Genomic DNA, 18545 nt, shown 5'->3' on the forward strand with positions numbered 1-18545 from the left:
CAGCCATCCTGTCAATTGAGCATTCATCACAGCCTAATGGTGTTGTAATTAGGAAGCCAGTGGACCCTGTTTGAGAATATTACCACGTTGGTTCCAAATGGCGTGTCTCAAGAAGAAAATGTGGCTTCCTAAAACATGCCAGTTATCACAATTGTCTTAATTCATTATTGAAAGTTGTTTTTGGTTTCCATGTTTGAAAAAGTCTGAAGTGCTGGATTTTAATGCTTAAGATATTCCTTTGTAAGTAGAGATGAGTTACTGAAATCTTTTTTTTCCAACAATTGAGTATTGTTATAAGTGTAGAAAGTACAAGTTTACTTTCTATAGTAATGTAATCTTCTGACCCACATTAGATAATGTTAATTTACTTGCATTTCTCAGTGAATTAAGAACATAAGAACATAGGAGCAGGAGTAGCCATCTGGCCCCTCAAGCCTGCCCTGCCATTTTATAAGATCATGGCTGATCTTTTTAAGACTTAGCTCCACTTACCCGCCCACTCACCATAACCCTTAATTCCTTTACTGTTCAAAAATTTATCTAGCCTTGCCTTAAAAACATTCAGCAAGGTTGCTTCATCCGCTTCACTGGGCAGGGAATTCCACAGATTCACAACCCTTTAGGTGAAGAAGTTCCTCCTGGCCTCAGTCCTACATCTGCTTCCCTTTATTTTGAGGCAACGCCCTCTAGTCCTAGTTTCACCTGCTAGCGGAAACAACCTCCCTGCCTCCACTTTATCTATTCCCTTCGTAATCTAATATGTTTCTATAAGAATTCCCCTCATGCTTCTGAATTCCAATGAGTATACTCTCAGCCTACTCAGTCTCTCCTCATAATCCAACCCTCTCAACTCTGGAATCAACTAAGTGAATCTCCTCTGCACCCCCTCCATTGCTAGTATGTCTCTTCTCAAGTAAGGAGACCAAAACTGCACACAGTACTGCAGGTGTAGCCTCACCAGGATCTGATACAGCTGCAGCATAGCCTTCCTGATTTTAAAAACCATCCCTCGAGCAATGGCGGGCAAAATTCCATTTGCCTTTTTAATTACCTGCTGCACCTGCAGTCCCACCTTCAGTGATTCATGCACAAGCACACCCAAGTCCCTGTGCACAGCAGCGTGCTGCAATTTTTTGCCATTTAAAACACTGTCCATTTTCCTGTTATTCCTACCAAAATGGATGACCTCACTTATCAGCGTTGTACACCATCTGCCAGACCTTTGCCCACTCACTTAGACTATCTATACCCCTCAGCAGACTTTCAGTGTCTTCTGCACACCTTGCTCTACCACTCACCTTAATGTCATCTGCAAATTTTGACACACCACGCTTAGTCCCCAACTCCAAATCATCTATGTAAATTGTAAACAATTTCGGTCCCAACACTGATCCCTGAGGCACATCACTAGCCACTGACCGCCAACCAGAAAAACACCCATTTACTCCTACTCTTTTTGTTTTCTACTGGTCAACCAAGCCCCTATCCATGCCAATTAAGTGATGCCATTTCACTGGTTTACGAGGAGGGGGGAGTTGCCCTTGGAATCCTGAATATTGACTGCAGTTATCATGAAGTTTTATGGCATCAGGCCAAATATTGGCAAAGAAATCTCCTGATTATCATGTACAGTTCCCCTTGACTCGTGAATCAGTGCTGATCCGTGCTGAACGCCACTTGATGAAAACATAGACGATAGCAAGGGTACAAAAACACCCCAGCTGGGGTGTTTAACTGCCAAGAGCCTTTCGGCTCCAACAGTACTTATGAAGCACAATGGGCAGCAGTATCATATTCCTCCACAATTTGCAACCTCATGGCCCATCTCCTATTCTACCATTACCATCAACCCTGGTTCAATGAACAGTGCAAAAGATCATGACTAGTACCAGGCTTATCTAACAAAGAGATATTAACCTGGTGAAACTACAATATTGAGCTACTTGCATACCAAACAGCAACTGATATACAGTGCTAAGCCATCCCATGGTTAACGGATCAGATCTAAGTCCTGCCACATCCAGTTGTGAATGGTGAAGGACAATTAAACAATTTACTGAAGAAGGAGGCTCCACAAATATCCCATTCTCAATGTTGGGGAGATGAGCACTTCACTTCAAAAGATAGGTTGAAATATTCACAACAGTGTTCAGCCACCAGTGCTGTGTGTATGATCCACCTCTGCTTCCTTTTCAGGAGATCGCAGTTGTCAGCCACTTTGATTCACTGTAGATGATATTTAGAGACAACTGAAGGCACTTGATACTGCAAAGGTTGTGAGCCTTGACCACATGCAGTCAGTAGAACTGACGACGTGCTGCAGAATGTGCTTGTGCTTCTAGCCAAGCTGTTCTAGTACAGCTACAACAGTGGCATCTGCTCGACTATGTAAAATTTCCTAGACGTGCCCTGTATATAAAAAGCAGGACAAATCCACCCCAGCCAGTTACCAACCAGCCAGTATACTCTGTATCATCAGTAAAGTGAAGGCAAGTATCACCAACAGTCCTATCAAGCAGCACTTCCTGCATTAACTTTGCTAGTGATGATGGCTTTAGATTCCACCAGTGTCTCTCAGCTTTCATAGAATCCCTGCAGTGTGGAAACAGATCCTTCAGCCCACCAAGTCCACACCAAACCTCAAAGCACCCCGCCCGGACCCACTCTGCTATAACCCACCTAATCTACACATCCCTGAGCATTACGGGCAATTTAGCATGGCCATTCTACCTAGCCTGCACATCTTTGGACTGCAGCAGGAAACTGGAGCACCCAGAGGAAACCCACGCACACCTGGGGAGAATGTGCAAACTCCACATAGACAGTCGCCCGAGGGTGGAATTGAGCCCGGGTCCCTGGCACTGTGAGGCAGCAGTGCTAACCACTGAGCCACCGTGCTGCCCTCAACTCCTGCCTGAATATAGTTTTGATTGATATGTGAACAAAAGACCTGAATTCCAGAGGTGAGGCAAGAGTGACTGACCTTTGACACTGAGATCCTGCTTGGCCAAATGTGGCATTGAAAAAACTGTGGCAAATTTGGAGTCATTGGGAATTTGGGGTGGCAGATGACTTGGGACTCTTTCTGCTGGTTGGAGTCAGACCTGGTGTAAAGGAAGATGGTTGTGATTGGTGGTCCATCATCTCAGTTCCAGGGTCTTTCTGCAGGCGTAGTATCCTAGACCCAATATCTTCAGCTGCTTCATCAGTGACCTTCCTTCCATCACAAGGTCACAGGTGAGGATGTTCACAGTTGATTATATAATGTTTAGTACCATTTTTAACTCCTTGAGAGAATCTAAGCATCACCTCAAACCATTCAATGTCATCACCATCATAAATCTCTACTGTCAGCACCTTAGGGGGCTATCATTGACCAGAAACTAAACTGGACCAGCCATGTGAATACAGAAGCTACAAAAGCAGGCCAGGGGCTAAAATTCCTGCAGCAAGGAAATCACCATCTGCAAGGCTGAAGTCCGGAGTATGATGGAATTCTCCCTACTTGCCTGGGTGATTGCAGCTTCAATAACATTCAAGAAGCTAGATGCCATCCACAACAAAACAGCCCATATATAGCACCACATCCACGAATATCCACTCCCTCTATCAACCAACACTTAGTAGCAGCAATGTGTACAGTCTACAAGATGCAGTGCAGAAATTTATCAAGGCTCCTTAGACATACCCTTCCAAACCCATGAGCACTTAGAACGAGATCATCAAGGGCATGGGAACACCACCATGTGCAAGTTCCCTTGCAAGCCAGTCTCTATCCTGACCTGAAAATACATTGCTTTTTCTTCAGTGCCACTGGGTTAAAATTGTGAAAGTCCCTCCCTAATACCACTGTGTCGACCTATAACATGTAGATTGCATTGGTTCAAGAAGGCAGCTCATGACCACCTCCTCAAGGGCAGCTAGGGATGGGCAATAAGTGCTCGCCAGCCAGCAATGCTGAGATCTCATGAGTGAAGAGAAAGTTGAAGTCCTGCATTTACACAAAGATAAATATTTTTATCTTGTTAATCTGGCTGGATTCAAATGCTGATACTACATGTTAAGGGCAGTGTTTTAACACTTACGTGATTTAATCATAAGTAATCCTTTGTTTTCAAAGGGTCTCAGCATTTATTTTTAACAATAATAAAGTATGACTTTTGCAGAACATTAAACACTGGTTGAATTATAAACTAGAAAAAGATTATAGCAAAACAGAAACTTAAGTTGGTGATGGAAATGTAGCAATTCAATCAAAGACTAAAACTGGTTGTCAAAATTGCGTTCCAACTTTCTCCTAAATTGGATTTTGAAATATCACGTGTTGAATGGAGCATGTTGGGATACAAGCCAGAAACCTTTACAGCTGATTTAAGTTCATGTTGTGGCTTGGTAGATGTATGGTCATTTAAATGAAGTATTTTGAGCATGGGTAACAAAATCTTGTTGCTGTTTTTGTTTTTACTTGTAATAATTCAGTGCATATCCTCTAAGTTGAAATTTTATATATTGACCTGTTTGCTATATATTTAGAAGTCCAATACTAATGTTATTTTTTTTCAAACAAACATGTTTAAAAATGGAATTTGACTTAGTTGCTATCTTACATATTCCCAGTGGCAGCTGGACTGCCTTGCTTGTCTGCTGAAGCTAATGTGCCAGTTTGCAGTTGATCCAGCTGACTTGGATCTGGCTTATCATGATATCTATGCCTGGTCTGGTATATCTGACAGCCATAGGAAAAGAACTTGGCCTGGTAAATCAAGAAAAGGAGCCGGAGATCATGGGAAAGGATTGCACATACCCCGTCTGACTGAGGCTAGTATATTTTTGTTTAATTATTTTGCTATTTTATCAAGCTTCACCTGTAAATGTAGTTGACTGTCTTGCACTCTGTGTAAGATGAAATGTAACTTTACTTTTTATTTTTAGGTGTTTCTTGGTTTGGTGCATGGATCAAGTTTGATTTATCGATTAATGTCTGTTGCTTACACCTATAATAACTTGGCTCATAGGTAATTTTTAAAAATCATTTAAACAATAATTGCTTGTTTTCTGCACTGGTTCAACAAGGGAATGCCTGAAAGCCTTTTAAAATATTGGGCCAAATCTTCCTGGAGAAACGACAGCATGTTAGTGACACACACAATTAATAATTTTCAAATTTGCCAGCAAGTTCAGGAGATAGAGCAGTATGCCATGAGTTGCAAAACCACAGAACTTGCTGTTCAATTGCCACATTTTCTGATATATTCAAGAGTTTTCTGAACTTAAAAGCACTAGCCCCAGAAAATTGAACGCAGAATAAAATGAAGTACCTTTTAACAATTCAAAAGCCAATTTCCCTATCCCAGAAAGATCTCAGTTTATAGGAATATAACAATAATTTAGGCTTTATCGCTGTTTGTTTGATCTTTCTTGCCTCTAGTATCAACATTTTCTTTCCCAATACATAAAACCTCATTACTAAACCAGAACCTTTGCTAGACTTGTTATTTATTAAAGTTCTAGATGATCTGACACAATTGTGCTGTTAATCAAATCATACTTCAAAAAGTTGTTCAATGAAATAGATTTTGAAGCTTAAGGCTGGAGAGAAAGGCCCAAACAACAGGAACACATCAAGACTGTCCCGCTCCAGCGAATTTGGCCCATTGTAATTGCAACAAATTATATTTCACAAATAATTTGAGGAGCTTATTTATCAATTTTTGTTCTTTTCTTTAAAATTAAATTATAGAGTGCTTAAAGCTCAGTCTGATCACCGGTCCAGGCACGAGGGTATGTTATTTATACATCACTTCATAGTAGTCCATTGTTACGAAATTTAAACATTTGTGAATTTATTACTTGCAAATTATTTGTAGCAATGTTTGATTATGTCGAAATAATTTGTTACAAGTTGTTTTATCTATTACAGACTTCCTTGTTTGAGAATTATTTGGAATAGTGACTTTTTTAGTAGTTTACTGAGATAAATGCACAGGCATCATAAGGAAAACATTTAATCTTCTGTTAGTTACATCACAAACAATTGAAATATAATTGATACCAAAGCAGAAATTGCTGGAGTGACTTGGTAGGTCCTTAACAGCATCTATGGAGAAAACACAGAGTTAACATTTCAAGTCCAGTGACCCTCAACTCTGCTTTCTCTCCACAGATGCTGCCAGACTTGCTAAGTTCCTCCAGAAACTTGTTTTTTGTTTGAGGTCCTCAACATCAGCAGTTTTTTGTCTTGTTTTAATGCAACATCAGTTGTATTTCACTAGCTACAAATGAGACATTTAACAATCATCTGGGTTTGAGCAAAGTTCATAACTGGTTATATAGAGAAAAAAGCCACCAGTGTGATTTAAAGGCAACGTTGCCATCGTCCTACCAAACCATAGGATCCTTACAGAGTGGAAGGAGGCCCTTCATTCATTGAGTCCACACTGACCTTCCAAACAGCATCCTATCCAGCCCCCAACCTCTTAGCGAATTGTGGTAATATCACATTTACCATGGCTAATGCACCTAACCTGCACAATCTTTTGGACTGTGGGAGGAAACTGGAGCACTCGGTGGAAACTCATGCAGACAAGGGCAAAATGTGTAAACTGCACACAGGCAGACACTTAAAGCTGGAATCGAACCCAGATCCCTGCACTCTGAGTCAATGGTGCTGAGCACTGAGTCACCATGTCACCCTCATTAGCGAGACTGCTGATGGGGTCACCACACTTCAGGCCAGGGGAGAGTCTGTGAAGGAGAATCCTTCATCGTAACTTCAATCAGTGCAGGAATTGAACCCATGCTATTGGCATCATTCTGCATTGCAAATCAGTTGAATCCCAATAGTAGTGGAGTGTACTTGCTGCTCTGTTTTATTAACCAGTTTCTTATTTCACCATTTCAGTTACTCATTATGCTATGTGGCTGTTAGTGAGTTGGGCTCACTGTTGTTCACTGGTCAAATCCAGCCTTGCAGACAGTGAACATCTACATGAATGGTTGAAAAAATTAACTCTTCTTGTTCCAGAGGTAAGGTTAACTTCATACATTGCTATATTGTAATACCTGTTATTAATTGTAATTGATTTTTTGGTTGCTTTTATGAACTAGTAGTGTCTTTTATTTTGTCAATAATTGACTTCTCTATTTTAGACTTCAGTTCGACATGAAGCTTGTAATGGATTATACAAGTTATGCCTATCGGGTTTGGATGGTGGAGAATCGATAAATCGGTCTTTCCTTTTACTAGCTGCGTCAACATTACTTAAGTTTCTTCCTGATGCCCAAACTTTGAAGCCAGTCAGAGTAAGAATTGTTTTAATCACTTGCAGGATGCTGACCAATAACAAAACACTCGTATATTGTTTCAGAGATAATAGGAACTGCAGATGTTGGAGAGTCCAAGATAACAAAGTGTACAGCCAGTTGAACACAGCAGGCCGTTTAATTCTTTTGGTGACCAGTGTCTTCTCAGTGACACAGAGGATGGATTTAATTCCCAAGAATGGGTGTCTTTGGGTTGGTAGATAGGATGACTTTTCAAAATCTCAAATATGAACTCAGCCGCCTCAAATTTTTCTTCCACTTTCAATTTTATGCAAGTCAGCTTTCTATGAGCTTTGGTAAGTTTGACAGCTAAATGGAGTTGAGTATCCAGCAGCCAACTGCCTTTCCAGCACTACATTGAAGTAGAGCAGTAGTATTTCCACCTGCTTCTCTAATTCACTAGCTCACCAAGCTTGCCTATAAATCACTTTTAGATTCCCCCAATGACCCACTCTTTTTGATCTAACCTTCACTCCTTTGTACTCCCTCACATCCCCCTGATGCCCAGTGCCAGGACCAAGGATATAATTGAGTGGCTATATTGCAAAGCACTGTGAAGGAGGCAGGATGCACCTTTCGTGTTGTAGTCCACATTGGAACCATAAATATGTGTTAATGTCCAGATTACTCCCAGCATTAGGTATTCAAATTAAAAGTGACCTGTTTGGCTTCAGAGTTGGTAAACTATGAGAATTGTAAACCTTGTTGAGTTGTGAGATTCGCAATGGCATTGTTTTATGGCAGTACATTAGTTATCTGATCGGAACTGACATGATTGTTGTGTACTGTCTCCCTCTCTGACATAGGATTTTTGGGGCTCCTCTCTCCCTCTCTCCCTCTCTCACTCCCTCTCTCCCTCTCTCTCTCTCTCTCTCTCTCTTTCCCCCCCCCCCCGCTCGCGCTCTCGCTCCACCCCCCGCCGCTCACCCCGCCCGCGCGCCCTCGCTCCACCCCCCCGCCGCTCGCCCGCCCGCGCGCCCACTCTCGCTCCACCCCCGCCGCTCGCCCGCGCGCCCGCTCTCGCTCCACCCCCGCCGCTTCTCCCTCGCTGTCGCCCGCGCGCGCTCTCCCTCACTGTCGCCCGCGCGCCCTCGCCCTCGCTGTCGCCCGTGCGCCCTCGCCCTCGCTGTCGCCCGCGCGCGCTCTCCCTCGCCCTCGCCCGCGCGCGCTCTCCCTCGCCCTCGCCCGCGCGCGCTCTCCCTCGCCCTCGCCCGCGCGCGCTCTCCCTCGCCCGCGCGCGCTCTCCCTCGCCCTCGCCCGCGCGCGCTCTCCCTCGCCCTCGCCCGCGCGCGCTCTCCCTCGCCCTCGCCCGCGCGCGCTCTCCCTCGCCCTCGCCCGCGCGCGCTCTCCCTCGCCCTCGCCCGCGCGCGCTCTCCCTCGCCCTCGCCCGCGCGCGCTCTCCCTCGCCCTCGCCCGCGCGCGCTCTCCCTCGCCCTCGCCCGCGCGCGCTCTCCCTCGCCCTCGCCCGCGCGCGCTCTCCCTCGCCCTCGCCCGCGCGCGCTCTCCCTCGCCCTCGCCCGCGCGCGCTCTCCCTCGCCCTCGCCCGCGCGCGCTCTCCCTCGCCCTCGCCCGCGCGCGCTCTCCCTCGCCCTCGCCCGCGCGCGCTCTCCCTCGCCCTCGCCCGCGCGCGCTCTCCCTCGCCCTCGCCCGCGCGCGCTCTCCCTCGCCCTCGCCCGCGCGCGCTCTCCCTCGCCCTCGCCCGCGCCGCTCTCCCTCGCCCTCGCCCGCGCGCGCTCTCCCTCGCCCGCGCGCGCTCTCCCTCGCCCGCGCGCGCTCGCCCTCGCCCGCGCGCGCTCTCCCTCGCCCTCGCCCGCGCGCGCTCTCCCTCGCCCTCGCCCGCGCGCGCTCTCCCTCGCCCTCGCCCGCGCGCGCTCTCCCTCGCCCTCGCCCGCGCGCGCTCTCCCTCGCCCTCGCCCGCGCGCGCTCTCCCTCGCCCGCGCGCGCTCTCCCTCGCCCGCGCGCGCTCTCCCTCGCCCGCGCGCGCTCTCCCTCGCCCGCGCGCGCTCTCCCTCGCCCGCGCGCGCTCCCCCTCGCCCGCGCGCGCTCTCCCCCCCTCGCCCTCGCGCGCTCTCCCTCGCCCTCGCGCGCTCTCCCTCGCCCGCGCGCGCGCTCCCTCGCCCGCGCGCGCGCTCCCTCGCCCGCGCGCGCGCTCCCTCGCCCGCGCGCGCGCTCCCTCGCCCGCGCGCGCGCCCTCCCGCGCCCTCCCGCGCCCTCCCGCGCCCTCCCGCGCCCTCCCGCGCCCTCCCGCGCCCTCCCGCGCCCTCCCGCGCCCTCCCGCGCCCTCCCGCGCCCTCCCTCGCCCGCCCTCCCTCGCCCGCCCTCCCTCGCCCGCCCTCCCTCGCCCGCCCTCCCTCGCCCGCCCTCCCTCGCCCGCCCTCCCTCGCCCGCGCCCGCTCGCGCCCTCTCCCTCGCCCGCGCGCCCACTCCCTCGCCCGCGCGCCCTCTCCCTCGCCCGCGCTCTCCCTCTCCCTCGCCCGCGATCTCCCTCTCCCTCGCCCGCGATCTCCCTCTCCCTCGCCCGCGCGCCCTCTCCCTCGCCCGCGCGCCCTCTCCCTCGCCCGCGCTCTCCCTCTCCCTCGCCCGCGCTCTCCCTCTCCCTCGCCCGCGCTCTCCCTCTCCCTCGCCCGCGCTCTCCCTCTCCCTCGCCCGCGATCTCCCTCTCCCTCGCCCGCGCGCCCTCGCCCTCGCCCGCGCGCCCTCGCCCTCGCCCTCCCTCGCCCGCGCGCGCTCTCCCTCGCCCGCGCGCGCTCTCCCTCGCCCGCGCGCGCTCTCCCTCGCCCGCGCGCGCTCTCCCTCGCCCGCGCCCGCTCTCCCTCGCCCTCGCCCGCTCTCCCTCGCCCTCGCCCGCTCGCCCTCGCCCGCGCGCCCTCGCCCTCGCCCGCGCGCCCTCGCCCTCGCCCTCGCCCGCGCGCCCTCGCCCTCGCCCTCGCCCGCGCGCCCTCGCCCTCGCCCTCGCCCGCGCGCCCTCGCCCTCGCCCGCGCGCCCTCGCCCTCGCCCGCCCTCGCCCTCGCCCGCCCTCGCCCTCGCCCGCCCTCGCCCGCCCTCGCCCTCGCCCGCCCTCGCCCTCGCCCGCGCGCCCTCGCCCGCTCTCCCTCGCCCGCTCTCCCTCGCCCGCTCTCCCTCGCCCGCTCTCCCTCGCCCGCTCTCCCTCGCGCGCTCGCCCTCGCGCGCTCGCCCTCGCGCGCTCGCCCTCGCCCGCTCGCCCTCGCCCGCTCTCCCTCGCGCGCGCGCTCTCCCTCGCCCTCGCGCCCTCGCCCTCGCCCGCGCGCCCTCGCCCTCGCCCGCGCTCCCTCGCCCGCGCCCGCTCTCCCTCGCCCGCTCTCCCTCGCCCTCGCCCGCTCTCCCTCGCCCTCGCCCGCTCTCCCTCGCCATCGCCCGCTCTCCCTCGCCCTCGCCCGCGCCCGCTCTCCCTCGCCCTCGCCCGCTCTCCCTCGCGCGCGCTCGCCCTCGCCCTCGCGCGCTCGCCCTCGCCCGCGCGCGCTCGCCCTCGCCCGCGCGCGCTCGCCCTCGCCCGCGCGCGCTCGCCCTCGCCCGCGCGCCCTCGCCCTCGCCCGCGCGCCCTCGCCCGCGCGCGCTCGCCCTCGCCCGCGCGCGCTCGCCCTCGCCCGCGCGCCCTCGCCCGCGCGCGCTCGCCCGCGCCCGCTCGCCCTCGCCCGCGCGCGCTCGCCCTCGCCCGCGCGCGCTCGCCCTCGCCCTCGCGCGCGCTCGCCCTCGCCCGCGCGCGCGCTCGCCCTCGCCCGCGCGCGCTCTCGCTCGCCCTCGCCCGCGCGCGCTCTCGCTCGCCCTCGCCCTCGCCCGCGCGCGCTCTCGCTCGCCCTCGCCCGCGCGCGCTCTCGCTCGCCCTCGCCCGCGCGCGCTCTCGCTCGCCCTCGCCCGCGCGCGCTCTCGCTCGCCCTCGCCCGCGCGCGCTCTCGCTCGCCCTCGCCCGCGCGCGCTCTCGCTCGCCCTCGCCCGCTCGCTACTATTTCATTGCTTGACGTATTCTGTTGTGCATACTACCTAGTAGGAAATGTAGAGGAATAGATGTAGAAGGAAATTGAGGAGAACTGTAAGAATTGTAGAGTAGTTATAACGTGTTCTGTAATTATCTGAATATGTGCTGGCTTAAAAGTACAAAGAGCCTAAATCCATAGAATATTTTGGGAAGAATTTTCGCTGTTAGTTTTCTTTCAGTCCGATGGGAAAGGAAATATTGCTGGTCCCTGTTCTTCGAAATGAGGTAAGCCAAGTCGACCATGTGCCTGTAGTGAAATGCTTACAGTGATCATTTGAAATTATTTTTAATCAACCTGTTTAGATGTGTTATGACATCTATTGATCAAGTGGAACTTGAATGTGTGCCTTCAAACTCAGAGGTAGGGACATGACCACTGTTACAAAGACCCTAGTCGTCATTGCATCATGAAGTTTATGTTGGCAATGGAAAATGAGGAGGAATCAAGAGCAGAAATGATTTAATGTGGGAGGTAAAACTTTGTTGCAAAATTGAATTTGGCCTGACAAATTGAAATCAAAAGTTGTCCATTAACGTTTTACTAGCCAATGAGTTGGCTTTAAACATGATATTGTTTGAGTATAGCTATTAATATTTTTTGTAATCTGGATTTTGGTTACGTATTGGTAACTTATGTATAGAGTTTTGTTTGAAAAACAAGGTAAAGAGAGTTTTTCCAGAGCAGTGACTGACTCCAGTAGTTTGTTAGAATGCAGGCAACTACACACTCCTTATGCTGTAATGGAAGATGTTTAAATTGTCAGGTTACAACAAGTTAGATCAACACTTAAGGTCATTACCTTTGTTTTGATTCAGAAGAATTTGGGAATCAGGCAAGTTTTATTTTTAATTTGGACCGAATTGAGAAGCAAGTTTGGTTTCTCTCCTAGGAGTTCAGGAGCTAGTCACCTCAGCAGAAGGATTTAGTTTGTGTGTAGATTCCAAATAAGGAGAGCTTGATTAGAAAGCTGCAGGTTAGTAGAGCTTGGAACATTTAGGCTCTTAGATCTGTGAGAAGTTTATATTGGCAGACTTGAAAATGACTCACTGAATTGTCTCCACGTTCCATAGCAAGAAGCTGACAGAAGGCAGTTAAGGTAGGTACCCTAAAGAATTGAGCTATGGGTGCTGTTTTTCTGGACTTGAGTATTTGTAATGGATCCTGTTGGAGCAAAAGTTGTCTCTTTTACTGTGTTTTAGATTTTGGTAACTTTTCTTTATTTTCCTTGTTCAGTTGTTTTAAATTTCTTCTTTTCTGTAATGAACTCCTGTTGTTAAAGTACAACCTCCTATGAATATGTTTACTACATTAAGAACCTAGATATGTTTTTTGTTTCTTACCAAACCAGATTTTGTTCTGGAAGAAGATTTTGCGTCCACTACTACCATTGGCTGGGTTTGTAGCCCAAGGGAAAAGATGCTGTCCAAGTCATGATGAAAGAAAAGATTGAGTCGCTTGTTGGGTTAAAATTGTTAGAGATGGGGAAATAATGAGCGGTTTGTACTTAACATTGAAAAATCATCATGATTGGATGAGATGCATCTGAGATTCCAGAGATAATAAAACTGGATATTTGTGTAAGCACTGGCCATATTATTTTCCATTTTTCTTAGCTACAGAATTACAAATGTTCCACACCTTTGTTCAAAAGAAGGCATAAAAATAAGCCCAGCAATTATATGATAGCCAATTTAAAGTAAAAATAAGGTGCTTGAGAAACTCAGCAGGCTTGACAACATCTATGGAGAGAGAGAGAGACAGACAGAGGAAACACTTGAGTCTGATCTGACTCTTAGTTAGCACTAAAACGGGACTGGAAAACGGTATGTTTATGCTGATGACAAATGAGGAGGATGAATGAGCGAAAACAGATTATGAAGGTTCCCAGGACAAAATGCAAAGGGACTGTTAATTGTGTAAACTGGGGACAGAGGGAGAGAAAAACGGGTATAAATTAATTTGTGAAAAAGAGAAAAATCATCCAGTCTGCTGAAAGCAAAAATGAGGCAAATAAGACAGGCTGGGAGAAGATGGGATCTAAGAAAAATGAAAGACCAGGGGGTCATACTCTGAAGTTGTCAGACTCGGTGTTGAGAGACTATAAATGATCTGTAAATGAGATGTCTTTTTCCAACTTGCTTTGCAATTCGTTCGAACACTGGAGCAGGCCCAGAACAGAACTGTCACCAAAGTATCAAAGTGGTTTATTTAGGTGGCAGGCAACTGAAAGATCAGGCTCAATCCAACGGACAGTGCGGTGATGTTCCAATTTAAGTTTGAATCTTTTCACAGGAATACAAGAACAAAATTAGCAGTCACTTGGGAAAATGTGACAATTAATTAAGGAAAACCAGTATGAGATTTGTTAAGGGAAAATGGTATTTAATTAACTTAAATTTTGAAGAGATAAGAGGCTGAATGTATGCTTGGTGGGTATACATGGACTTCTGAGGCAGTTGATGAAGTGCCACACAACAAACAAATGAACAAGGTTAGAATTCGTGGACCAGAAGGGCCACAGTTAGGAGGTTGGCTGGTTCAACACAAACTGTACGGATGGATTTGATAAACCATGGCATGATAACAAAGTGTGGAGCTGGATGAACACAACAGGTCGCGCAGCATCTTAGGAGCACAAAAGCTGATGTTTCAGGCTGAGACCCTTCATCAGAACGGGATGGAGAGAGGGTTCTGAAATAAATAGGGAGAGAGGGGAAGGCGGACTGAAGATGGATAGAGGAGAAGATAGGTGGGGAGGTAGGGAGGGGATAGGTCAGTCCGGGGAGGACGGACAGGTCAAGGAGGCGGGATGAGGTTAGTAGGTAGGAAATGGAGGTGCGGCTTGAGGTGGGAGGAGGGGATAGGTGAGAGGAAGAACAGGTTAGGGAGGCGGGGACAAGCTGGCCTGGTTTTGTGATGCAGTGGGGGGAGAGGACAAGCTGGGCTGGTTTTGGGATGCGGTGGGGGGACAGGAGATTTTGAAGCTTGTGAAGTCCACGTTGATACCATTGAGCTGCAGGGTTCCCAAGCAGAATATGAGTTGCTGTTCCTGCAGCCTTTGGGTGGCATCATTACGGCCCTGCAGGAGGCCCAGGATGGACATGCCGTCTAAGGAATGGGAGGGGGAGTTAAAATGGTTCGCACTGGGAGGTGCAGTTGTTTATTGCGAACCGAGTGTAGGTGTTCTGCAATGCGATCCCCATGGCATGATCCCTGCTTTTCCTGAATGGTTTTGATAACCTAGGTTTTGGTGTAGAAGGAACATTCAAAATTTGAGACCAATATAAAACTTGGGAATGTTGGGAACTGCGAAGAATAGTGATAACATTGAGATGAAATGTAATGCAGGGTATGTGATATCATTTGTCTTGAAAGGAAGAACCAAGAGAGGCAAAGCAAAATAGAAGATGCAATTCTGACAAGTGTGCAGGAGTAGAGGAAAATAGGGGTACAAGTGAGCAAATCGTTAAAGGATAGATAGGAGCAGGTTGACAGAGCATACGGGATTCTGGATTTTATACATAGGGCAAAAAAGTAGGGATGAAAGGAAATATGATAAACCTATCTGAAATATTGATTCATTCTCAATGTAGCAACGGCAACATGACCTTTTTTTGATAAGTGTGGAGCTGGATGAACACAAGCCAAGCAGCATCTTAGGAGCACAAAAGCTGACTTTTCAGGCCTCGACCCTTCATCATGCTCTCTGATGAAGGGTCTAGTCCCGAAACGTCAGCTTTTGTGCTCCTGAGATGCTGCTTGGCCTGCTGTGTTCATCCAGCAACACACTTTGTTATCTTGGATTCTCCAGCATCTGCAGTTCCCATTATCTCTGACCTTTTTTTTGTACTGTTTATGTGACTAGGATATGAAATTCTCTGCCCGAGCTTCTAGTAAAAGCAGATTTAACCACGGGTTTTCTAAGAGAAAGTAGTATTTTCTGAAGAGAGAGATTTTGCCAGTCTAGCGCATGTTTCTTCACGTTTCAGCCATCTCTGCTATTGTGCAAAGGATTTTGTGTATGGGGAGAAAAGCTCTGGAAGTTTTACCTTAATTTAGCTGTTGGAGAATTCCCCTTAATTTGGTTTGCTGTGCATCTGGTTTGTGAAATTTAGTGAAATATGATGCATGTTGCAGAATAATAATGAACAAATTTTGTTTCAATATGCATAAAGTTTCTCTTCATCCAGTTTATAATTAAAATGTTCAGTGTCAATTTGAAGTCTATGTGTACTAAAGTCCTATGGACATGGCTGGACCATTGTTCCTTCATGCACATTCCTGTATAAAGTGAATTTTGGGAGAAAACTGCTTCATACCGTGTATCCCACGCGAAGGAATCTGCAGCTGGATAAACCTGAGCTCTGGATTTTGGAACTTGAGTAAGAGACTGGTGTTTCTGTTGTGCAACCATTTATAGCGGTGGTCACACTGCAGATTTGATGTCAACAGGCAGAGAGGAAGTATGTGACATCCAAGTAGGTGGTGGTGAAGCCCCTGAATCTGTCTTGCTTGATAATACATTTGCCATTTTGGAAATTCGTAAAATTCTTCAAGGTGACTACACCCATATGTAAGTCTGTGTTACCATGTGCATCTCAGCTGTGGGAGCGCAGTGAAAGAAGCAGAGCACAATAATGATAGGGGATTCCACAGATCTCGGATCGGTATGCTTTTGTGACATTAAATCTGACTCCAGGATGGTGTGTTGCCTCCCTGGTACCAGGGTCAAGAATGTCACAGAGCGAATACAGGATATCATCTGTGGGGTAGGAATCAGCCACATTGTTATCAACATCATAGATAGGAAGAGGGATGAAGTACTGAAGGCAGACTTCAAAGAATTAGAAAGACCAGGAAGTTGAAGTTTTAAATCAGCAGGAGCTTTTTTGAAGAGGTCTTCACTCTGCAGGCAGCAAGATTATACTAAGCTGTTTCCTGCCCAAATGGTCATTCCATTACAGACTCTCTTAAAGTTTCTTTAAAGTGACCATATCGTGATAGACCCATAAGGTGAACAGTCTACCACATTTGCACGAATACACAACGTCACATCCCCATTACATTAGCATTCCTCCAATGAAAACATTGTTGCGTATATGATTGACCATATCTACAAACAGTAGGTAAGATGTTCTGGAGGAAATTGATTCCTGTGTGAGTAGTGGCACTGTTCAGGCTTTTTTTTTTGTTGTCTTTGGCCTCTGCCATTTTAGGTGCAGCAGGAACGTCATCTGTTATTGTCTTTTCCTGAGATGTTTGAAGGGCCGCACAAAGTCGTGGCATTCTCCACTAAGATACTGTCTCCCACAGATTTTCTAGTTACTCTTCTGTCCTCTGGTACATCTACATCTTTACTTGTGGATCTTTGTTTACTGTTGTTTCTGTCACGTTTGTTCTGAATGCCAAGAATTGACCAGTATATCTTCTCTATCTTACATCATCTCTCATTCATGCATTGTTGGAAATCAATCCGTGCTACAATGATGGCTGGTGTCCATCATTGGGATGACACAATGGCTCAGTGGTTAGCACTGCTGCCTCAGAGTGCCAAGGGCCCGGGTTCAACTTCACCCTCAGGGGACTGTCTGTGAGGAGTTTGCACGTTCTCCCTGTGTCTGCATGGGTATCCTCCTGGTGCTCTGGTTTCCTCCCACAGTCTAAAGCTATGCAGGCTAGGTTGATTGGCCATGCTAAATTGCCCATCGTGTTCAGGGATGTGTAGATTACATGGGTTATAGTAGGATGCTCTGAGGGTCGATGTGGACTTGTTGCGCTGAAGGGCTTGTTTCCACACTGTAGGGACTCTAAGAATGCCCAATTCTTGCCTGTAATGTAATTCCTCACCAGCGCTGCTTGGCCAAGTGCCATGTTTTCCAAAAAGGACTTATTCTCTCATTGGAAAACATGATTCTGTTGTTTCCTGTCAACAACGTCTTTAGTCATGGGTGGTTTCAGCAAATCAAGTGTTGTGTGCAGCTGATTGTAATGAGAAATGCCAGAGAATTTTGAAGTATTGAGTGGATTGTGTTCCAGTCTGTTAGCAAAACTTAGTTCATCCTTTTGGCTAGTGATCCTTGTCCTCAAGTTATCCTGAAGGAATGTTTCATTGTATAAACAAACCTTTTCTGCCGACTATTTGTGGCTAGGTGATCAGAAACTAATTGGATATGTTGAATTCTATTCTGCTTTCAATGGTCTGTAAACTCTTGCGATATATACTGTGGACCATTATCACTATTGAATTGTTCTGGATATTCACCCCTTATAAAGATCTTCCCCAATCTTTCAGTAATTTTCTCTGAAGGTCTAGACTTCATGATGGAAATTCAGGCCACTTATTGGCTTACAGGATATTTGTGCATTGTTCATTTTTGTTTTCTTTAACAATCTTGATGCAAAAGCTGTTGGCTGTTCTTCACCATTGAATAATATGTGAGAAATAACATACTATTTAGCTAGTTTTGAACAAACAGGTCAAAACTTCTGGCTTTACTAAAGCCTCTTTTGGCTTGTATAAAAGCTCTTTGACATTAATGATCCTATTTCCAATTCTTGTTTTGCCGTAAAAAATTATGGAACAGCTTGATGATGGTTGTAAGATTTGGTATAGACCTTCTCTAGAGAGCCCAAAAATGCACTTAATTTACATTTTTAGGTGGTGGTGCCTCAGCTGTAGCTTTTATTTTTGAAGGGGACTTGTGTAGTCCTTTGGCATCAATGACATGGCCTAAAGATTTGATGGAACATTTTTGAAAATTCACGTTAGTCTTGGGCCATAATCTTCAAGTCTCTGTAAAGTAGTATCTAAATCATGGAGGTACTCTCTTTCATTTTTCCCAATGACTGAAATGTCATCTTGTTAACATTGGACTCCCTCCAATCTGCTTAAAAGCTGATCCATGGCATGTTGAAATAACGTAGGTATAGGTCCAAATGGAAGTCTTTACTATTTGTATAGTCTCTTTTATGTGTTACAATCGTGAAGTATTTCTGTAAACTCAGGATCTATATTTATCAAGAGATCAGTTTGACTAAGATCAATTTTACTGAAAAGCTGACTTTCAGCTAGTCAAACAGGTCGGTCAGGAATAAAGAACTGCCGATGCTGGAAGTCTGAAATGAACAAAAGCAGAAATTATTGGAGAGCCTCAACAGGTCTAGCAGCATCTGTCGAGCGAAAACAGTTCATGTTTTGAGTCCAGTGATCCTGGACTTTTAAGTGG

General features: G+C 48.1%; 1 protein-coding gene across 1 annotated transcript in view; it reads left to right on the top strand.

Annotated features, from left to right (window-relative positions):
• Window positions 1-18545, top strand: part of usp34 (ubiquitin specific peptidase 34) — a 329850-nt gene that overhangs the window by 163925 nt on the left and 147380 nt on the right. The window contains exons 33-37 of the mRNA XM_059648851.1: window positions 4618-4818; window positions 4933-5015; window positions 5741-5781; window positions 6902-7026; window positions 7150-7302. Of these exons, the coding sequence (XP_059504834.1) occupies window positions 4618-4818; window positions 4933-5015; window positions 5741-5781; window positions 6902-7026; window positions 7150-7302 (603 nt within the window). The remainder of the gene's footprint in view (window positions 1-4617; window positions 4819-4932; window positions 5016-5740; window positions 5782-6901; window positions 7027-7149; window positions 7303-18545) is intronic.

Source organism: Stegostoma tigrinum, chromosome 9 (genome assembly GCF_030684315.1).
Source record: "Stegostoma tigrinum isolate sSteTig4 chromosome 9, sSteTig4.hap1, whole genome shotgun sequence".
Classification (NCBI taxonomy): Eukaryota; Metazoa; Chordata; class Chondrichthyes; order Orectolobiformes; family Stegostomatidae; genus Stegostoma; species Stegostoma tigrinum.